Consider the following 20,862-nt stretch of genomic DNA (forward strand, 5'->3'; position numbering starts at 1 on the left):
TTTTTACATTTCAGCACTTTGATATTGTTCCAATAAAGTTTGTTTCTAGAAAGTCAACATAAAAAAACTTATTCCCTTGCCTGGACAGGCAACACTCAGGGCCACCCAGCTGCGCCCAACGCAGGTGCACGACCTCGGTGTGCACAGCCCTTTGCACGAGGCATTGCAGGGACCCTGGTCCCCTCAGGAGCTCCTGGCTGCTTGGGATGCTCCGAAGTCCATGCAGCTGGTGGATCTGGGATGCACAGCACCGCCCTCAGTTCATGAACTGGGTATAGCCCTCTGCCCCGGTGACAATGACGTCCATCCAGATGCGCATGGCCTCGGCTGATGGTGCCACCATGAAGTAGAGTCGGTCGTGGGTCTTGACACAGAAAGTGAGCGCAGGGTTGGGGCTCTGGAGGGGAGGATGAAATCAGCACTCTGCTCCCCTCTGAGCAGCACTAATCCCCTCCTGGTCCCTCACAAAGCCCAGCACTGGGGTCCTGCTCTTGGTGCCCTCAAGCTGGCACCATCGGGGGCCACAGACCATTCCAGGAGCATCCCTGGCACGCGCTGCCCTGCTGCCTCAGAGAGCGTGACAGAGGACAGAGAACGGGCCAGGCAGAGGGCTGCCAGCACGCCCCCAGCAGCGGCAGGGCCCAGCTCTCACCTTTGCAGCACTGCGGAGGTGGTCATAGTAAACCTCTTCAATGGCTTGGAAGTAGATAACACCCTTCAGCTTTGTCTCATGTTTATCTGCCCGAGAGAGGGAACTGCTGTTGGCCGTGGGTGATGGCACAGGGAGGGGACGGGGGCGGCATGGGGACTCACCCACGAAGTAGGAGAGGGTGCGCTTCATGCGGTCGAAGACAAACCAGCGCTTCTTCCAGGATTTGATCTTCCCGCCCATCTTCACCAGGTAGCCCTTGCACATCTTCTCTGTCAGGATGATGTGGTAGCAGGTGTCGACGCTGTGGCCTGAGGACTCGATGTGCAGCCGCAGGTTGAAATCCTCCTTGCGGATGGGGAGGTACCGTGTCAGGGGACGAGCCTGCAAAAGCAACACAGCCCTGCACAGGCCACGCGTGGTGACAAGAGCCCCGTCCCTCCGCTGCCAGCCGGGCGTGCCTCAGTGTCCAGGCTGAGTGGGGCACGGCAGCACACCTGTGAGAAGTGCTTCTCCCGCAGTTTGACCTCCTTCTCCACCAGCTTCTGCCGCCGCGCGGTCTCGTCCTGCAGGCGCCGTTCCAGCTGCTCCCGCCGCCAGCGCTCGTCCTCCAGCGCCTGCTGACGCAGCTCCATCTCCCGCTCCTGCCAGCAGGCATGGCACTCAGCCCCGAGGACTGCAGGCCTGCTTGCCACCCAGCCACGGCGCTGGTGCCCCCACTCACCCGGGACTCCATCAACCGCGACTTCTCCTCGTGTGCCTCCTTCAGCATCTTCTCCATCTCCTCAATCTTCCCTGTCTCCATCCCGCTGGCACTGCACAACAGCCACAGCTGCTGCCCCAGCAGGAAGCACCCTGAGCCAGCAGCATCCCAGCACAGCAGGCTGTCCCCTGGCCACAGAGCTGGCCCCAGGATTACCTGGAGATGTTGTCAGGTGAGCAGGCAGAGTTGTTGCCGATGGAGATGCTGGTGTCCATGCTGTCTGAGCTCTCCAAGCTGAGTGTGTCATATGCATGGTCCAGCTCCTCAGCGCGGGGCCCGGCGCCATGGGGACGGCTGTGGTGGAGGATGGAGTGGTGCACAAGCCGGGGGAAGGCAGCGGGGAAGGGGGGCTGCCCGTGCAGGGCTTCCCACTGGGACTGCGCCTCAGCAGCTGCCTTCTGCTTCAGCTCTGCGAGCCGCCGCTTCTGCTCCTCAATCACCTGCCGACCTGGGCCACGGCAAGATGACAGCATCAAGTCAAATGCGCCACATTCAGAGCCACATCATGGTGGGCGAGGGGGTGGCACAGGCAGAAGACACTACAGGCACTGCTGGAACCACCAAGGCATGGTAGGGGCAGAGGTGGGAGCTGCTGTCACAGCTCTCTGGCAAGCACTGCAACCTGTCTGGGCAGGAGCAGGGGGCACATGCGCCAGGCTGGTAAGGAACGAGCAGGGCAAAGCATTAGCAGGCTGGGGATGCACAGGGTTGTCTCTAAGCAGATGTTGAGATGCACCTGGGGTCCTGGACTGGTCATGCCCCTCTTATGTATGGCAGAAGGTGCCAGCCAACAGCCATGCTGCTGCCTCTAGGCTGCTCTAGGCAGTCCAAGTCAACCCCCGTCTCTACCTGGTAGATTGCCTGGCTGCAAGGGCTCTGCTGGGAGCAGCTTGGCTGCAGATGGGCCATCAGGTGGAGGGGTCAGGAGGAAAGAGAGGGGGGAAAAGCAAGACTGTGAGAGAGGCACTGCATCCTGCCAGAGCACTGCTGCTGTCACCACCCTCGGCCAGGCTCCAGTCTCCATTGCCCAAGTGGCAGCGGGGATAGCATCTCCCAAAGTCCCACCACCCCACAGAGCCAGGACAGGAGCCAGAGCTCACCCTTCTGCTGCAGGGCCAGCTGGCGCTTGGTCTCGATGTCCTGCAGCGTGGCCACCAGGTTGCGGGACAGGCTGCCCGCCGGGCTGGGGGGGCCCTGGGCAGGACAGCAGGTGGTCAGCTGCAAGGATGGGGATGGGGATGGCACCAGGCAGGTGAGAGCCAGGGCCAGGGAGCCTGGGTCCCCCTGGCAGCCATACCTTGGGGGAGGGACTGCGCTCCAGCACGGAGAGGTTGAGCTGCGAGGACGAAGGGGTCCCACTCTTCATCCGAGGGGTGAGGGCACCAGCACCACCCTCTGCTTTGGCACGATAGACCTGAGCACAGACACAGACATGAGAGAGACATGGGGAAACTGCAGAAGTCCCCCCGGACAGATGGCTCCCCAGATCCTGCTCTGCGTCGGTGCCATCCTGGCAAAGGGATGCAGCCGAAGAGGAGGCAGAGACTGCCCACCCCAGGCCACAGGTCTGCTCTGACTTTGCCTGCTGTGGCAGCCAGAGCCCCAGCAGCACTCAGAGTACAGGGTCCACAGGAACATCCCCACACTGCCCCACTTCTGCCACAACCAGCGGCCCCAAAGCCTGAGCCTGGGCAGCACAGAGCCAGGATTACCTGCAGAGCCTGGTGAGAGGAGTGAGCTTTAGCTGGAAGTGGAGGAGGGGAAGAAGGAGGAGAGACAGAGGAAGAGGAGGTCTCAAAGCCAGCCATAACCTCCTGGTACCACTTCTCTAAATCAAGAGCTGGGGGACACACAGGTCCTCCCAACAGCTGCTGCTCCATCTGGAGAGAGAGGCTGCGTGAGAAAGGATGAAGGACAAATGCAGCAGGGGGGACAGATGCACAAGAGAAGAGGTCGAAGCATTCCTGCCTATGCCTGCACCATTCCCCCAAAACTTAACATGCAGACCCCTGGGGATCCTGTGCACTCCCTGGCTAAGTCCCAGCAGCTGTAGGAGCCATTTGCTGCTCAAGAGAATGTGAGAACTGATCAAGCACAAAGACCCCCTGCCCTGAGGGCAGTGGAGCAGCAGGCAGGACAGCCAAGGGTGTGCAGGGTGTCAAGAGCCCGAGCTGCTGCTCAGCTCCATCTGCAGCTCACCCCTTCCTGTGCATCTCCATCACCTCCCAGGGAGAGTACAAGGGGCCAAATGGAGGGAAACAGGGCACCAACCTCTGCAGAGATGAAGGGAGAAGGGAGAGATGGAAGAGGAGGAAGAGGAGGAGCACAGCCTGAGGATGAAGGAGCCGGAGGGGTACAGCCCAGCAGGGAAGCAGCAGGGGTGTGGAGGCTGCCCAGGATACCCGAGAGCTGCTCCACGGTCACATACTGCGCAGAGAGAAGCAGATTGAACCAGGGTAAGAGCGAGGGCAAGCAGGCACGGAGGAATGAGCAGGCAGCTCCAACCCCCACGGGAAGGTTCACTGTCCTGGGAGGAAGAGCAGTTGGTGCTGCAGCCACCCTGCTGCTGGGCACTGGGTCAGGCCCGCTCTGATCCTCCTCGCTCGAGGCCAGGATCCAACAAACAAAGGGCTGCCCCTCCCTCTGCTCCCCCCTGCCACTGCACCCAGAGCAGGCAAGAAGGGCACCCCAGCGAGGAGACTGGGCAGCTGGAGCCTCTGCTCCCCACTCAGCTGCAGCCACACAAGCGTCCTGACCCCAGAGATGTGGGCTCCCAGCCCCAGGGCACGCAGGGGCAGCTGGCTCCCTCCTGGGATGCAGCGGGCGACCCGAGGGAGCAGACCCGAGCATGCTCTGGGCAGGTACCTCGTTGGCTGTGGGAGCTACAGCAAGCAAGAAAGAGCGCTGAGCGGCAGCAGGGGCAGCAGCAGAAGCTTTAGTGTCCAGGCTGGGGCCATGTGCATTGCTGCAGAACCTGAAAACGTCAGACAGCCTCATGTACTCCTAGAAATCCACGGCAAGGGAGAAGGAGAAGAGTTAGACCCATGTGCTGGCATCGCGGCACTGACTGCACAGTGGGAGCAAACCTCCCTGTGCATTCCTGCCCCACCACTGCCTCCCAGCCCTGCCCTGCTGCCCGTGGTGTCCCCAAGCACCTTGGGGTGCTCAAGCTGGGCTGGGTGTGCTGGCACCCATCTTGCTCCAGCCTTCAGTGCAGCTTTGCTGAACGCCTTCGAGGGGCAGGGATGCCTCAGGGTCCTCCACAGACACTGGCCACAAGTCCTCCCTAGTGCAGCAGCACTGGATGAGGCACCTCGAGCTGTGCTGACCCAACTTAAAATCCACTTCCTCATCCTTTATGAACCAAATGTGCTAAAGCTGGGGACTTGCTCTTATTTTGGAAAAGCCATGCTAGCAGGACCCTACAGGATGCTGTCAGGAGGTGCCCAGCCAGATGGCAAGCTATGAGCAAGGGGGAAACCACTGCACCAGGGTTAAAACAGGGGGCAGCAGCAGGAACTGGGCTGCCCAGCGGGCTCAGGAGAGCGCCTGGAATCAGGGACTGAGTGTTAATGAGCACGGCTGCCAGAGACCTGTATGATAAATGCTCCAGCCATGCTGCTGTGGGGCTGCCCTGCTGCCTGGGGGTGACATCAGTCCACAAAAGGGGTGTCTGCCAGGGGGGGTAAGTGAGCAAGCACATGCAGCTAATCCCTCTAGTTAGTTACCTCTTGTGCCTTGGGGTAGGAGTAGGTGGCAGGAGAAGCTAAGGAGGCAGCTGCTGCTGGCAGGGGGCTCAGGGGCTTAGTTCCCTCCAACAGCTCATAAGGTTCAGAGATGTGGAGGGTCTCCTGTTGAAGGGTAAAGGTTGCGTAGGCAAGGTGGGCACAGATAGCAAGGTGGCAGCAGCAGGAGTCCCACTGCAGGCAGGCATGAGGGGACTCTGCCATCTTGTGCCTCTACCAGCAGCAGGTAAGGCAGTACCACAGCCCCTGAGGGCATCGTGGTTCTGGCTCCCCATTCAGAGCCATAAGCAAGGTAATGGGACAATTCACTTCCACCTAAAAGTCCCCTGGACCAGCACCAAGACATCCCCATGCGTGCTCTGCAGCAACGATGGGACCCTAGGCAATCCTGTCCCATGTGCTGCTCTGTTGCATTTCCCCTTCCTCCCTCCCAACCTCTGCAGCCCGTGGAGAGACTGAGCAGCTGGAAGCACCTGGCTCTGGTCAGAAGGTACTTGGGAACACAGGAACTGCTGCAGAGCAAAGCTGCTGGTGCACAAGGCTCATCCTCACTGATGGCTGCAGCTTAGGAGAGCAGCTCTAAGCACCACAGCCTCCTCTACCCACTTACCTCCCGGAGAGCTGAGGACATTTTTGGGAAGCTCCTGCCACCTGTGACAAGCTGGTATCGCCTCTCCAGAGACACGAGCTTCTCCTTCTCCTGCGCATGGAGTGACAGGTCAGAGGCAGCTGGCCAGTCACCCCCCAAGCTCTCCCTGCCTGCCAGCAACCTGTCAAGAGCTGGCAGGCCCTTGTCCCCTGCCTCAGGGGCCCACAGTCACAGCATTACCTTCTGCAGGAGCTGCAGGACGCTGCTGCGCTCCCTGGCCAGGCGCTCGGCCTCCTGGGCACTCTGCAGCCGGATCTGGGCAGCCTGGGCGTCCAGGGCAGCCACCCGCTCCTGGGGAGCAGGCAGCAGAGATGAGCTGGTGCTGGTGAGCCATGGCACGCAGCCTGGCCATGCCCGACCCCCGGCACAGCCCAGCCACGTGGAGTCCTGCTGGCCATCCCCACCTTCCTGCGGGCGATGCTCCGGTGGCACTCAGCCCGGCTCTGCAGGAGCTGCTGGCCTCGCGCCTCACGCTCCTCTTCCAGGTGGCTCTCTCGCTCCAGCTGCTGGAACTCCAGGTCCTCAAACAGCTTGGCCTCCGTCTCCAGTGCCTCTGCCTCCTTTGAACACACAGGAGCACTGTGAGTGGATCTGACCCACTGGATGGGCACCTCCGCGTCCTGCAGGCAGGTCACCCACAGCAAAACCTCCTGCGTGCCTCCACATCCTCCTGGTGCTGGCCAGGAACAAGAGCTGGTGGCCAAGCCTGTCCTCTGTGCCCAGTGTGGGCAGGCAGGCAGTTTTGCCTTCTGCTGGGCATCAGAAACACAAGAGATACTGACAGGAGTGTCTGCCGTCAGAAGAAGGCAATGGAGGCACCCAGAACTGGCCAGCACAGAGCAGTCACCCCATGAGATGAGCTTGTCACAGCCAGGGGCTTCACCAGCCCTCGGAGACCAGCTGTCCCTGCTGAACCACGTATGGGCTAAAGCCGTGCCCTGACAGGTCACAAAACACCATGTGCCAGCGTAACCACCAACAGCCACACTGTGTCACCAAGCCTGCAGGTGGCAAAGCCCCAACAGACAAGCACCATGCTGGACAAACTCCTGTGTGTCATTCCAGCCTTCATGCACCGACAGCACGTGGCAGCACTCAGCTCTGGGCCTGCCAGTGCCACCCTGGCAGCCACTGTGCCATGCAGCCCACGGGGATGTGTTTCACCCTGCTCTGTGAGACGGGCACAGCACTGATGTGGTGCCTCTGAGGGCTCCCACACGCAGACACTGCTCCATCACCCCCCTGCCCACTCTACACCAGACCCTCATCCAGAATGTGAGTGCCTGGCTGGAGCAGGCTGTGGCAATGTGGGTTTATCTGAGCAGGCACTAGCCATGGGCTGGGGAAAAGTCAACCACTTCCAGAAAATACCAGGTAATAGGAAAAATGCTGAGGACTAGCAGTAACATGGATCAACGTCACTGTGTAAAGAAACATTCTCAGGAAACAGCTGGAGGCAGCCAGATGAGGATGCAGCAGCCCCCAAGACTCCCCAGCCTGCCCTCCTCGGCAGGGTCCATGCTGGTGCCCTGCCGGTCCCGAGGAGCTGTGCGGGTCCCGAGGAGCTCTGCCGAGCCGGGCCCGGGCGAGCGGCAAGCTTACCAGGACGATGGTGCCCGGTGCCAGCCGCCTCCAGCCCGGGTGCGACGCTCCCAGTGCAGCCCCGGCTGGCAGGGAAGAGCTGGCCTAAGCTGGAGCGGAGGGAGGTGGGCCATGGTCCGGGAGGGGTGGGGGAGACACTGACCCTTCGCATCTGCTCCTGCAATTGCTCCCGCATTGACTCGGGGCACTTATCAAGGTGGCTCTTCGACTCATGGTAAAGCGCCTGGAGTTGCTCTAGCTCCTTCCTTTCAGCATCAACCTTTGCCCTTTCCTGAATCAGGGGAGAACAAGACAAAACAAAAAGAAAAGAAAAAGGGAAAAAAAAAAAAGAAGACACACTTCTCAAATGGGCGCCATGCAGAAGCTGTGAGTTAGAGAGGGGCTCAGCTGGAGACACAGGGGGCTCAGGAGAAGGAGCATCATGGCAGCTACATGCCATGTACAGGGGGATCGAGAGATCAAGAGACACGGGAGCTGGCCAAGCAGTGTTAGAGGAGTTAAAGCCAGCCCCTGACCTCAGCTTTGTGCTTCCAAGAACAAACTTGCAGGCAGCAAAAAGATCAACTGATAGTATGGTTCAAGTCATCCCAATCCTGCACAGGCTGCATCACAATAACCACTAATGGGCTTTGTTAACTGCTACCAGTTGGGAACTGCAGGTCCTGAATGCAGCCTGGGGTCATGGACCACCCTCAGCCATCAGAAGGAGAGGGCAGCAGCGAAAACAGGAGGCTGTGGTCCAGCAAGAGATGCTCAGGCTATGATGAGTCAGCAGCAGAGCAGACACTGACTCCTGGACCTGGGATGAGGGGCCTGGCCACAGGAGCAGTAAAATGGGGCCAGGAACATGGGACTGGCAGAGGGGAACCACCCACAGGTTTGGTGGTACCCTACAGAGGCTTGGCATTGAGAAATGCTTGCTGCAAGGAACCCTGTGCTCCACACAGAGATGGGACATCATGACAAGGGCTATGAGGGGACATGCTGCCAGGGAGGTAAGGCTGGTACAGGCAGATGCCCCAAGAGAGGAGCTGTGGATTGCCTGGGGGCTCCTGGACATGCAGAAATGTCAGAGGTGGTGGCAGAGTTCAGAGCAGGCACTGTTAGTGTGAGTAGTGCAGATGGGTTAGAAAAGTGGGTGGTTAGGTCAGCAGAGAGGCTGGGAGAGGGCTTTCCCTGCGCTCCTCTCCTGGCTCCGCATGAGGCTGTCCCTGGCTACAGAAGATACCTACAAAGGGCTGGAAGACCAAAACCAGAACAAAAACCCCAAATGCTGTAGGAGCACCACTGGGAGGCACCAATGGCCACTCTGCCAGGCCACAGGCACCCCAACAGCCTTGGGGCTGGCCAGACCCCAAGGGACATTGATGGCACATGACAGTGGCACAGAGCTGCTGGTGGGACCTTGGCATAGGCTGCACAGGGACAATGGCCTCAGGCAGCAGAGAACCAGATCCCAGCAGCTCTCCCTTCGACAAGGCCATGCCACACTGCCTGCAAGGCTGTGGGATAGCCAGCAACCAGCAGCTGGCACAAACATGCCACACACACAGCTCGTGGGTGCCTTCAGGCAGTCACTGCACCACAGGCGACATCGGGGATGGGGGCCAGGACCCCTCCCAAAGCCACCACGCCGAACACCTGCAGTGGTTTCCCAGCCACCTCCAGCAAGCCGAACACCACAGCAACAGCTGCCATCACACACAAAGGCGCAGCAGAGGAGGTGACTTGCTGCAAGACGCAGTTCCCTAGCGAGGACAGGTAACAGAGAGAGCCGAGGCCTCTGCTTCGGCACTGCCCGCGCAGGCAGCAGCCATCTGGAAAGCCTCACACCTCAGTCTCCCCACCAGAGCAACAGGCAGCAGCTGAAATGCTCCCTGAGCATTGGCTGTGCTCTCCTCCAGCAGGGCTGTTTGACCAAGCCCAGACAGACAGACAGATCCCCCCAAAATGCAAACCACAGCGGCTGCTCCCCAAAGCCTCTGGGGAGCCCAGGGTCTGGAGAACATGTCCACAGGGGAATGCTGCAGCATGAGGCATTGCAGCACTGGCTGTGAGTGCCACGGAGGGTATGGCACAGCTGGTGACGATGGGAACCTGTGACTGGGCTCACCTTGTCCCGCTCCTTGCGGATGCTGGCGTCCAGGCTGGAGAGCTTCTCCTGCAGCTGCTGCGCTGCCTCCTGCTCCTGCCGCAGCCGCAGCACCTCCGACTCCCGCTCACCCTGCAGCAGCGCCCGCTCCATCTCTGCCTGGACAGCCAAAGCCTGTCAGGATTGCTGCTCCAGCTGCATCTAGCTCTTACCCTTAGGATTTAGTGCTAACTGGTAAGGGCAGCAAGCAGCAGGGGACCCAGCAGTGTCCCCTGACCTCTCACCTCTCGCGATGTCTCCTGCAGCTGCTGCTCCAGCTCCTTGACACGACCCTTCAGCTGGTCCAGGCGTCCCAGGACACCGGCACGCTCCTCCTCCAGCCGCTGTGCCTCCTTGGCCCGGGGGCCTGTCAGCTTCTCGTGCTGTGGAAAGGGCTGATTGGCATGGCACAGTACAGCACGGCACGGTAACAGAATGGCACCAATGTCCCCTTACCTCATGGTGGGTACTCTCAGTGCTGCTGCACTCCTCCTTCAGGTTCTCCTCATCCGACCTCTCCAAGCTCTCCCTCTGCTGCAGCTCTTCAGCAGCATGGCCCAGAGCCGTGGCACCCCTGGGCACCCACTGGCCAGCATCTGTGTCACCAGCCAGGAGCCTGTGCACATCAGCAGGCTCAGCGCCGTCTGTCTTGGTGTACTCAGCACAGAGGTTCAGGATGGTCTCCAGGCGCTGCCGCTCCTGTAAGGAAGAGCAGTCCCCATCCAGCACGCGCTGCGGCAGGAGCAGGCACAACCCTGTGCCAACGGTGCCCACCAGAATGCGGGCGCGCACGCTGGGATGGGCAGGCAGCATTACAAACACAACGCAGCCGGCTTGACCCCACAGCCGAGCCAGGCACGCGATGTGCTGGGAGCCGGAGCTGGGCTGATTGCAGGCGAGCGCCGCCGCTATTTCCAGGCGGTGACTCAGGCTGCCCGCGCCAGGCGTGAGTCAGGCTGAGCAAACACGGCCCGGCGGCTCGGCCCGCAGGACTGGCGGAGACTCGGCAAGCCTCATCCAGGCAGATGCCAGTTCCATAAAAACTCCACCAGCCCTAAATATAGATGCAATGTCCACAGAGCCACGGCACCACCACCAGCAGATGGGCCCGGGCAGGGACGGACAAGATGTGGAGAGTTTTGCAAAGGCAGGGGTGCCACCATTTTGGCCAGTAGCCATGGGGCCATGCCAGCCCCACCAGCTTCCACAGGCTGCTGTAATTTGGGGGCTTTGTATTTCCAGAGAGCTGCTGAGCACCGATGGCTGCTCCTGGCCATAATCCCCCGGGTAAGCCAGCAGCCTGGCAGCTGTGGCAAATCCCCAAGAGGCAAAGGCCAGGTTTCAAAGCAGCAAACACCAACAGCTATTTGCAAAGAGGGTGTCCCACACTCAAACGTGTCCCCTCCCAGCCCCAAGGCTCACCAGGCGCTCCATCTCCTGCTCCCGGACCCGCTCCTGCCGCTGCCGCCGATGGTACTCCAGCAGCTCGTCCTCGTTGTCGCTGATCTCAGTGATGCTGTTCTTGCGCTCCCGTGACCCCGCTGGCAGCCGTGGGTCCCCCAAAGGCTTCCTGGGGGCGCGGGGGCTCTGCCGGGGCGAGGGCACAGCTGGGGAGCCCAGCCCGTACGTTGGGCTCAGGCAGGTACCGAAACTGGGCCGGCGCGTGGGGTTCTCTGACAGCAGCGGGGGTGAAGGACCCCCAGCACCTTTCGACTCCTCCAGGCCCTTGCGCCTGGCACGGGGACTGCCAGGCACTTCCCTGCCCAGCCGGGGCTGTGGGGAGGGGGTGTCAGGGGCCAGCCGGGGGCTGGCAGCCCGGCGTGACAAGGAGGGACTCAGGGGAGGCAGCTCCCGCATGCTCTCCATGTTCCTCCGGGCCACCCGTGGGCTCTCGGGGGGCTGCAGCCGGGCCTCTGGGACCACCCTGCCGGTGGGCTGCCGGCTGGGGGCCACAGAGTCCCGCGGCTCCCGGAAGGGACTGGGGGGCCGCTCCTGCAGGGCCACGCGTGGCCGCGGCGCCGCCCTGGGCGTCAGCCGGGGGCTGCCCACCCGCTGGTCCCCAAGCCTCTCAGCCGGCCAAGGCTCACTAGAAGGCCCAGCAGGCAGGGCCGGCGGCTGGACAGTGTGGTTGTAGCTGGAGGAGCGGAGCGGGAGAGGGGGCGGCACGGCTGGGCCTTGCTCTTGGCTGCTGAGTGAGGGGCTGGTGTAGCTACTGCTGCTGGCTGGGGAGGACAGGGGAGAAAAATTCTCATAGCTGGAGCCCCCCGAAGCGGCCCCAGGGCTGGGCGGGGGGGACAGGAGGCAGCGCCCACCCCCATTCACCACGGGGGAGAGGGGGGATCGGCCGCAGGCAGGCGGCTTCTGGATGCCAGGGGCTGCAGACTCCTCCAGCACCAGCGAGTCCATGATGTCCTGCAGGTCCTTCTCGATGGAGCTGACAAGGGAGCTGTGGCTGTGACACCCACGCTCTGACAGCTGGTGGCCACCATTCACCAGGGCCTCAGATTCTGCAGGGAAACAAAGGAGAAGGCATCAGTGTGGTGTGACTCCGCCGCAGCCCCTGCCTGGGCCGGGTCCAACGGGGCAGCCTGGCATCATCCTTACATGCAGCCTTGCAGAGTCAGAGCTGGGTCGCAGCCCCTCTCTGCTGCACCCCGCTGCCACCCTTTCCACTCCAGCTGGGGAGTGGGGCAGGGAGCAGGCTGGAATCCCGCTAGCCCCATCACCCAGGAGACAGAAACCTGAGAGGACAGCTGCCCTCCCTGCGTCGCAGCTCCCTGCTCCACTCTCTGGAGAGCAGCTGCCCTCACCCCCCACTGGCACCCACCACCCCTGCACACTCTGGCTTCCCAGCAAGGGGTCAGAGGTGCAATAGCCAAAGGCTGCTGACCTGCAGCACGTCCAGACCCACCACCACGTCGCCCTCAGCCTCTCCACACCCCGGCCAGGGTGCCCCTGCCTGGGCCGCCCCGTGCTCCCTGCGCAGCACCGATGTGCCTGTCACTCAGGGAACAGCGAATGGCAGCAGGCACGGAGCCCAGCCAGGACAGCGTGCCACCCGGGCTGCGTCACCCCCTGGCACCCAGCAGCTCCCCCACGGCAGCTGGCACTGCCTTCGGGCCTGGAAAGATGTGCCACAGCCCTGTCAGTGTGATCCCACCCAGTCCTGCGTGGCAGAGTGAGCATGCAGGGCCCACAGGGATGCTGCATGGCTGCATGATGCTCCTCAGCCACAGCACCTCCCCGTGTCCCTCCTCCCGTCCCCCAGCTGCAGGCATGCTGCCTTCCCAACACACACGTGGCACGGGAAGGCAGCCAAGCTCCTCTCCCTGTGCCAGGGTGTGCTGGTTGGGGCAGGGATAAGGGCTACCAGCCCAGGGATCAGTGCTGGAGATTTGGACATCCCTGGGAGCCAGACACGGTACTGGCACCTGGCCCACTGCCCCACGGACAGGCAGACACAGCAAGATAAGCTCATGAGATGAAGGGCAGCAGCCAGAATGGCCTTCACAGCCCCAGCACAGCCACTCCAGCACACAAACACTGCCTCCAAGCAGCGGGGGGGCTCCGACGGGCGATGGCTCTGCCATGGCCAGGCTGGGCAGAAGTGAAAGCCATGCCTCAGTGCCCCCACAGTCAACCTCTTGGAGGTGATATTAATCATTAACAAATACCAGTGCAGCTGCCACAGCGGGCTGAGCTGACGGATGGCACACCACAGCCGGGTGTGAGCCTGAGTGCAACAGGACAGGGCTGGGAGAGCACTGGGCTGATGGGTCAGGGAGCGCTTCAGCATCTGCCCTGCCCTGCCTGGGACAAGGGAGGGTCACCTACTTGCTGGCAGCCCGTAGAGAGCCGATGGGCTTCTGCCCCCCGCTGGGATCATGCTCTTAATCCACTTGGCCTCAGCAGGGTGGTTGAAGCGGAGGAAGGTGGCCTGGCCCAGGCAGATGGTGCACCCTTGGGAGAGAGGAGAGAGGGTTCAGATGCCAGCCGACAATATCGGAGTAGCTCCGGAGAGTGCAGGGAGGCAGTCGGGCACTGCTCGCCCGAAGATGCGCCCTCGGGAAGGGAGCGGGCTCCTGCTGTCAGCAGAGGCTTAGGGGGAGGCTGAAATCCAGGTCACTCTGCAGCAGCTGCCGGCAGCGCATCCCAGGCGCAGGCACAGCTGGGGTCCCCGCCGGGGGCCGCGGGGGAGCTGGCGGCACTCCAGGGCTTGCGTGGCTGCCAGCTGCAGACAAGACAGCTCCTGTCCCTGCTTGCAAAGCGTCTCTTCTGGGCCCAAAGCAGCAGCCCTCTTGGGGCAAGGCTGCCGAGCAGCCCGAGGAGGAAGGCAGCTCAGGAAGGGAAGGGGAGCGCAGCCGTGGGCGCTCACCTGCTGCCCGTGGCGCTGGGGAGGCATGTGCTGGCAGCGGGGAGCATCAGGCGGCTAGAAGGCGGCTTGCTGCCGACACACCCCACTTTGAAGCGCCTGCCAGGGCTCTGGGGAGAGGCTCGCTCCATACCAACAGCCGCTGCTGAAAATCCCTCGCCGGAGGGGACATGTTTTATGGAGCACCCGTCAGCCCAGCTCGCAGCAAGGAGAGCGAGAGGCACTACAGACTAACAGCTATCGCCGTCGCAGGGGCCTGTTTCTCCTGTCTAAGCAACAGGGCGGGACGGAGTCCTGCTCACCCCGGCTGAACGAGGGCATCCTGCCTGCCAGGGAGCAGTGCCGACGCCCAGCCTGGCAGCGGCTGTGCCGGAGAGATGCAGCACTGCCCTGTGCCTTCCTTCCCCACGTGCCGGCACCAGTGGAGCCACAGGTCGCCCCGGCAAAGCGAGTAACCACCAACCTGCACCACGAGCATCGGCCTGACAGCCCCGCAGCTCACTCCGCTGTGGCCTGCACAGATGCTGTCCCTGCTCCGCCACGTCCCTGCCTGCCCCCGGGGACAGCAGGATGGGCAGCTCGGCTGACCCCTGCCCGCACCCCGCAGCCTACCGTGGCCCTCGCTGCCTGCTGCGGCACCGGCGAGACCCGGCAGCGCCCCGCGGCCGGAGCCTCCTCCGGCGGCCACGTGGCTCCCATTGTCCCCGGGGGGCGCCCGCGGCAGCGCCCACGCGGGTGGGTCCCCCCTTCCCGGGAGCGACCGGGGCAGGCGCGGGGGGACCGCGGCGACAGCGCCTGCGGGGGCACGACGGCTCCGTGCCCCGCGGAGCAGCGGGAGCGAGCCCCGCCCGGCGCGGACACGCGTGGCCGCGGCACCGCACTCACCTCGCCCCGCCGCCGCCGCCGCCGCCCGGGCAGCGCCGCCCGCCCCCGGGGAGGGACGGGGGGCCGGGCCTCGCCCGCCCCGCCCGAGGGTCCTCCCCGGGAGGCGAGACGGGAGCTGTGGAGGGCGGGGATCGCGGGGACGGGCCTGAGGCTTTGTCCGCGCTCCCTGGGAGCGGCCCGGGGGGGCGGCCGGGTCCGAGCCCCGCAGCCACGCAGGCAGAGCAGCGGTGTCCCGGCAGCCACCCGTCGGGAGGACACTGGGGTGTTTTCCTCTGTCATCTCCCTTCCCAAAGCTGGCTCAGCATCTCTGCTGTTCCTCAAAGCCCGCCCGGGTCTCTCCCTTCCCACCGCACTTGATACACGCAGCAAAGGCAGCTCTCAAACCGTGCCAGGACCTGGCAGGTTCCCACCGCACAGCATGGAGCCCAGGAGTACGCTGGCTGGGATATGCAGTTACTGGATGGCTCCTCAAACACCCCAATACTCAACGGCACAACTCCACAGGCAAGGGTTCTGGTGAACCACGGCCTGCTCCTACCTTGGCTGAGGTGCGTGGGCCGCTGGAGCGGCACGCCGTCGATGGCACAGGCGTTGCCACAGGGGTGCAGAGTGAGTGTCCCTCGCACGTTCTCGATGTAGCAGTGCTGGGGCGCCAGCCCGGGGCCCTGCAGGACGATGTCTGTCGCAGCCGTGCCAATGGTGGTCCTCCCTGCCAGCAGAGAGGGCGTCTCAGTGTCTCTGTCACCAGCGCGCCCATGGAGACCCCCGGCACTCACCTTCCTCCAGGGGCAGGAGTGTGATGGCAGTGCTGAGCCGCCCGCTGCCCAGGCTCACCAAATGTGGCTTCTCGGTCTGCACTTTCAACCCCTTGCCTGTGTCGATCAGGTCCAGGGGGCTGTTCTGTAGGAGGAGAGGGAGGGATGCTCACAGCTCCTGCAGCTGCAGCCCAGTCCCCTGCACTGCCCACCTGGCTGAGCTGCTCCAAAACAGCAGGATCAATGCCCAGGCACAGCCACATGCCAGCAGGACTGTCCAGCAGCAAGACGTAGGAGGGGAGGGCTCTCCTGCCTGTGCTACCTATCCCGGGAAGCTGAGGCGAGCTGCCACGGGAGCTGGAGATCCATGGGGCTTGGGCTGCATCTAAGAGGATCCCAGCTGCAGCCGCTTAGCTGAATGGGCTTTGCTGGGGATCCCGTAATAGGATTGGCTGAGGCCGGTGGCAGGGCTGGCTGCAGAGGTGGACTCCAGCCAGATCGCCCTGTTCCACAGAGCACAGGTCCTGTGATCCTGTGTGCTCACCTGCATGACAGTCTGGACTCTGTGGGTTGGGCTGGTAGGGGTCCTGCCAGATGCCTCCATGGTGCCTGCTTGGAGACGTCGGATGGTACCGGACACGGGCTGCCAGAGAAACAGAATGGCAGCACGAGTGACCACGCTGGGCATGGCCTTGATGTGTTTTTCCTGCACATCCCAGGCAGCAGCCTGAGCACAAACCCTACCCATTCCAAACCAGCATTTGCCACCAACAGGATTACCGTCCTGAGCTCCTGTCTTCATCATGTCAGCAGCTGCCTGAAGCCCGTGAGCATCCCTGCCTGCCAAGGCATGCATCCTACCCAGGCACACATCCCCATCCACCAGAGGAGACCCATGCATGTGCCAGGCGTCAGGACAAGATAGTCCGGGAAGGAAAACTACACACGCACTCAGTTCTGGGGGCATGGTGTTGGAAATGCATGCTTTAAACGCCAAGAGCTGTGGGCAGCCAGACCCCAATGGCTGTCATTGGAAAAGCAGACACAAGCACAGGTTTTGGCTGACCCCAGCAACACCTGGGCACCCCTGTCCATGCCACCAGTGCCCAGCTCTGGCACCCAGGCACATGCCTCTGCTCCCACACAGTCCAGCAGCAGCTCACAGTGCACATGCCCAGCTGAGTGTTTCATACCCCTGCCCATGTGGCCATGGCCTGTGGCCAGCAGGCAGGGCCACCACCCATGGAACGGCCATGCTGCCTCACATTCTCTGCGTGAGTGGGAGGCAACTCGAGGAGGAACAATTTCCGTCACCCGGCACTCACGCCATGTCGGGATGCTCCAAGGATCTAAATTTACCGTCTGCTGCTCCCCACGTCCCTCCCTTCCGCCCTGGACTAGTTGACTGAGGCTTAACCCTTCCCGGGCAGCGTGCATAGGAAGCGCTCCGTCCCCGTTAGGAGGCTCCGGTCCCGGGGCCGCCAGGAGGAGCCCCGGGCTCGGCTCTCGCCAGCATCAGCCAGCCCCTGGAGGGACCCCCCCGCTCGTCCAGCACTGGGCTCAGCTGCGGGGGCGAGTGAACCGCTATTACACACTGTGGAAAAAATGAAACGCTGGAAAACACCAGGCGTGGGATCCAGGACCTGGATGAAACCCGGGCGTCTCCTGCGACAGCGGGACTGGCCGCCCCACAGCAAGGGCTCCGTGGGGACCACAGCCACACCTCGTGGGAGGGGGACAGCTCAGCTGGGGCAAGGGGGGGCGTAGAGATAAAGTACCCCGAGAGCAGTTCACGGGTGCTCGCCGGCTGCCGAGGCAGGATCCCTGCTCTCCCTCCTTACCTGCCACCTGGTCCGGGTGCCGAGCGGGACCCTCCGCGGCAGGGTGCCCATGTTCCCCAGGCACTGGGGTGCCGCACTGCCCAGCATCTGGAGACCCCGCGGCCCAGCCGAGCCCCTGCCCCGCACTTACACCTACGTCCCGTCACAATGCTCAGGAAGGAGGAAAAGCCAGGAGGGGCCAGGCTGCTGCAGAGGAAGGGAGCGGGGCCAGGGTGGGATCTTGTGCCGGTGTTAACTCCTTCCCAGCATGGTTGTACTGGTGAGAACCATGGAGGACCCCCATCCCGTCCACCTGGGGGATCGTCTCCGATTCTGCTGCCTGCTGCCCAAACTCTCCACCAACACCCCCACTCCACAAGCAGCCCCCCTGCCCATGAGCTGGAGGATGACCCTGGCATCCCATCGCTTCCCAACGCCCCCAGTCCCACAACACTGCCCTCCAACAGAGCCCCTCACCTGTCCCGGCAGCACACAGGGAACGCCTGCGTCACCCCAGCCCGTCCTGCCGGGGATGCAGCCCCTCTCCAGCCGGCTCTGCTGCAGGAATGCGGGGCGGGAGCGCGGCCGCCCCAGCCGGCGCCCCACTGCTCGGCCGGACAAGGCGGCCTTTCTTCTCCCGCCGCCGCCTGCAGAACGCGCCGCTTGTTCCCTCCGTGGGAAGCGGTGGAGGCAGCAAATGCCAAGGGGTCGGGCTCGGTTACCACCGAACAGCCCACGGTCCTCGAGCACCCCACGCAGGGCTGCCTACTCAGCCCCGGCCTCCTGGAAGACAAAAGCCCCTTTCTTCACCTGGCACGGCCAAAAGCCTCACCTGGGAGGACGCCCAGCCTCACGGATGCAGAGCCGGCTGCACACAGACATGCTGCCCCAGGGTGCTCCGGGGAGCCCCTGCATCCCACTGCCCACAGGCTGCAGTGCCTGCCTGCCCCAAGCCCACGTGGGCAGGGGGGCTCTGGGGGTCCACTCCTGTCTGACCTGCTGTTGCCCACCCAGACCCAAGCTGGGCACAGCGCATCCTGACTCACCCCACATGAGGTACCAGCAGACCCCAGAGCTGCACTGTGTGCCACCGGGCAGGACACGGGCAGGGGCATGCAGCCCGTGCTCATGAAGGAGCACGGACTGGCAGGCCATGCCATGCAGTATCAGCCATGCTGGGATGAAGCATGGCAGAGCCAGGCGCATGGCACCCCCTCGCACGGCCTCTCACCCCCACTTGTGGCTGGCTGGATGAGTCACAAGGAAGCCCGAGCGGCCGAGCTAAGGGGTGCACACGGCGGAGCATCGCAGCCTCCAGCCAACTTGGCTGCCTGCTTGCTCCCCATCTGCTAATGCGCTTCGGGTGCTCACCCCTTCCCACACCCTCTGCCCTAGTAAACAACCGGCCCTTCCGCCGGCCGCTGGCAAGGGGGAGCCTGTCTCCTGCACAAAAGCAGAGGCGAGTGAGGAGCTGTTCCTGGCCTCTGCCTCCCGGTCTGGGGCTGACAACTGAGTCGGGGAGACCCAGGCAGCCCCATCCCACCCAGGCGAGGGACGGTGGGGGCTGCGTTGCGGTTGCTGGGACAACGCCATGATCCTGGCAATAACACCACCATAAATCAGCCACCAGACAGCTCCGGCGGGAGCTGAGGAATCCTGGCCACACCCGCTGATTTCATCGCTCCGGAGAAGGGCTCCTGCACCACTGCAGCACAGCTGTGCTCCGGCCGAGGCCCGCGCTCCGGGGTCTCCACAGAGTGGTGGATGCTCACCCTGTGCTCGGGTCGGGGAGGGCGTGCAGCCCTGCCTCCGGCAGCCAGCACCCCCCGAGGGCCGCTGAGGCACACAGACCCGACCACCGCTGCAGCTCGAGCACTGACCCCAGCATCAGCACTGCCTCCAGACATCACAGCACAGACACAAGCTCCCTCATAAGACTGCACAATGGAGAGCTGCTCCTCAAAATGCTCTCATACCAAAATGACAATTTCTCTCCTGCAGGCCAGAAGGAGCATCTGCAACCCACACTGACAACATCTTGGGGACCATGACATAGGATGGGCTTGATGGGTCTTGAACCCAACCCCTGGCACGAACCCATCACCCAGCCCTTTGTTAGCTGGTAAAGGGGTGGGGTGAACCTCACCTTTCCAAATCAGGCATTGATCACTCTCCTCTTTCTGGCTGCCAGCAAGGATCCCTTGCCATGCAATACTGTGGTTCCATCCCCCTGCATGGTGCCCTGCCCCTGCTGCCCCACACTTCTTCTGCACGACCACCTGACCCTTCCTCCTCTCAGCACAGCCAACAAACTCCAGCTCTCACCCAGCTAACCCACTCTTTTATAACACCCATCCTTACTGGACACAGTTGTGCCCTATTAAGGGCAGGGCCGTTCCTACTCTTTGGTAATTAGTACAGTTGCAACTCCTCAGGGGTGAGATTGCCTTCAGCACTATCTTTATTCTCCTACAATCCATCCTCCCACATGTACCAACATAGGGCACCACACAGCAAACTCAAATGTACCGGGAGTTATCAAAAAGTAGCCAGCCGTGTTGCCTTGCTAGTGCCCGCGGTGCTCAGCCAGGGGATCTGCCCCCTGCAGCCTCTGCCTAGTGCTCGGAGAGGGCTGGGGGCTTGCAGGGAGCTGGAGGAGTGGGACACTGGCCCTTCAGCACAGCAGCTGGACCTTCTGGGACAGCAGATTCCTCTGGCTTTCTGACAGCAGCTGAAGGGGCTGTGGCAGGAGTGTGGCAGGAAGCTGGAGTAAACAAGATCCAGCCACAGAGCAGGAAGGATCCAGCCAGACCAGTACTGTTCCCAGGCTCCCCAAGAGGTGTCAGAGACAGCAGTGGTGGCCATGGGCCAAGCACCATCTCCTCCTGTGACTGCCCATGAGCTGCAGCAGGATTTGGGGACGGGAGAACCTTCCAACACCGAGCTGCTCTCAGGGCTCCCACACCAGCAAACCCACCACTGACGTGGACCACTGGATCCGGAACCAGCTCCCAGCCCACCCACACACCACCAAAACATTGTGCAATGATTGGTTTTATGGCTGACCGTGTTTTTCCTACTTCCCTGTCTGCAGCTCCTTCCTGCACCCCTCCCAAGGCACCCCAGGGAGCAGGGAGCCCCAACATGTCCCACAGCCAGCCCCAACACAGGCCAAGGCAGCCGAGCTTTCTCTTGCCCCCACCACGTCCCACAGCACCGGGGACTCCTGGCGTTACAGGACACTGACCCAGCCCCACAGGCTCCCCAAGGGCAGCGGTGGCCTGGGGCACAAACTGGGGGGTGTCCGACCCCCTGCCAGCGGCTGCTCACCTCGCTCCCCCCGCCGCACAGCCCTTCCCGAGCTCCGCCGCCGCTCCACCGTCCAGCACTGGCGGCCCCGCCGCGTCCCCGCCCAACGGGGCCGGCGCGGCCCGCCCCCGCCAGGGCTGACCGGTCCCGGCTCCGGAAGGACCTCACGACCCCCAGCCAG

The 20,862-nt window shown here is 62.9% G+C and overlaps 1 protein-coding gene across 17 annotated transcripts; it reads right to left on the bottom strand.

Moving 5' to 3' along the window:
• Window positions 1-20,857, bottom strand: PHLDB1 (pleckstrin homology like domain family B member 1). 17 transcript variants are annotated; one of them, XM_041458192.1, is made up of 27 exons: window positions 17,850-19,829; window positions 17,394-17,579; window positions 16,097-16,195; window positions 15,574-15,697; window positions 15,336-15,506; window positions 13,375-13,500; window positions 10,963-12,047; window positions 9,997-10,239; window positions 9,786-9,923; window positions 9,523-9,660; window positions 7,552-7,680; window positions 6,212-6,367; window positions 5,988-6,098; window positions 5,769-5,858; window positions 5,141-5,263; window positions 4,278-4,415; window positions 3,684-3,839; window positions 3,125-3,292; window positions 2,710-2,826; window positions 2,513-2,630; window positions 2,262-2,306; window positions 1,569-1,860; window positions 1,374-1,464; window positions 1,147-1,293; window positions 814-1,033; window positions 653-738; window positions 1-397 (listed from the first exon to the last, which is right to left on the bottom strand). In XM_041458192.1, the coding sequence occupies exons 2-27, from the start codon at window positions 17,478-17,480 to the stop codon at window positions 257-259; spliced, it is 4,539 nt and encodes a 1,512-aa protein (XP_041314126.1). In that variant the 5' UTR covers window positions 17,481-17,579; window positions 17,850-19,829; the 3' UTR covers window positions 1-256. The 17 variants fall into 17 exon arrangements, with proteins under 17 accessions (XP_041314126.1, XP_041314136.1, XP_041314130.1 ...); XM_041458202.1 differs by lacking the exons at window positions 17,394-17,579; window positions 17,850-19,829 and adding an exon at window positions 20,703-20,857; XM_041458196.1 differs by lacking the exon at window positions 17,394-17,579.
• Between the last annotated feature and the right edge of the window lie 5 nt (window positions 20,858-20,862).

Source organism: Pyrgilauda ruficollis, unplaced genomic scaffold (assembly GCF_017590135.1).
Source record: "Pyrgilauda ruficollis isolate IOZ18807 unplaced genomic scaffold, ASM1759013v1 scaffold126, whole genome shotgun sequence".
Classification (NCBI taxonomy): domain Eukaryota; kingdom Metazoa; phylum Chordata; class Aves; order Passeriformes; family Passeridae; genus Pyrgilauda; species Pyrgilauda ruficollis.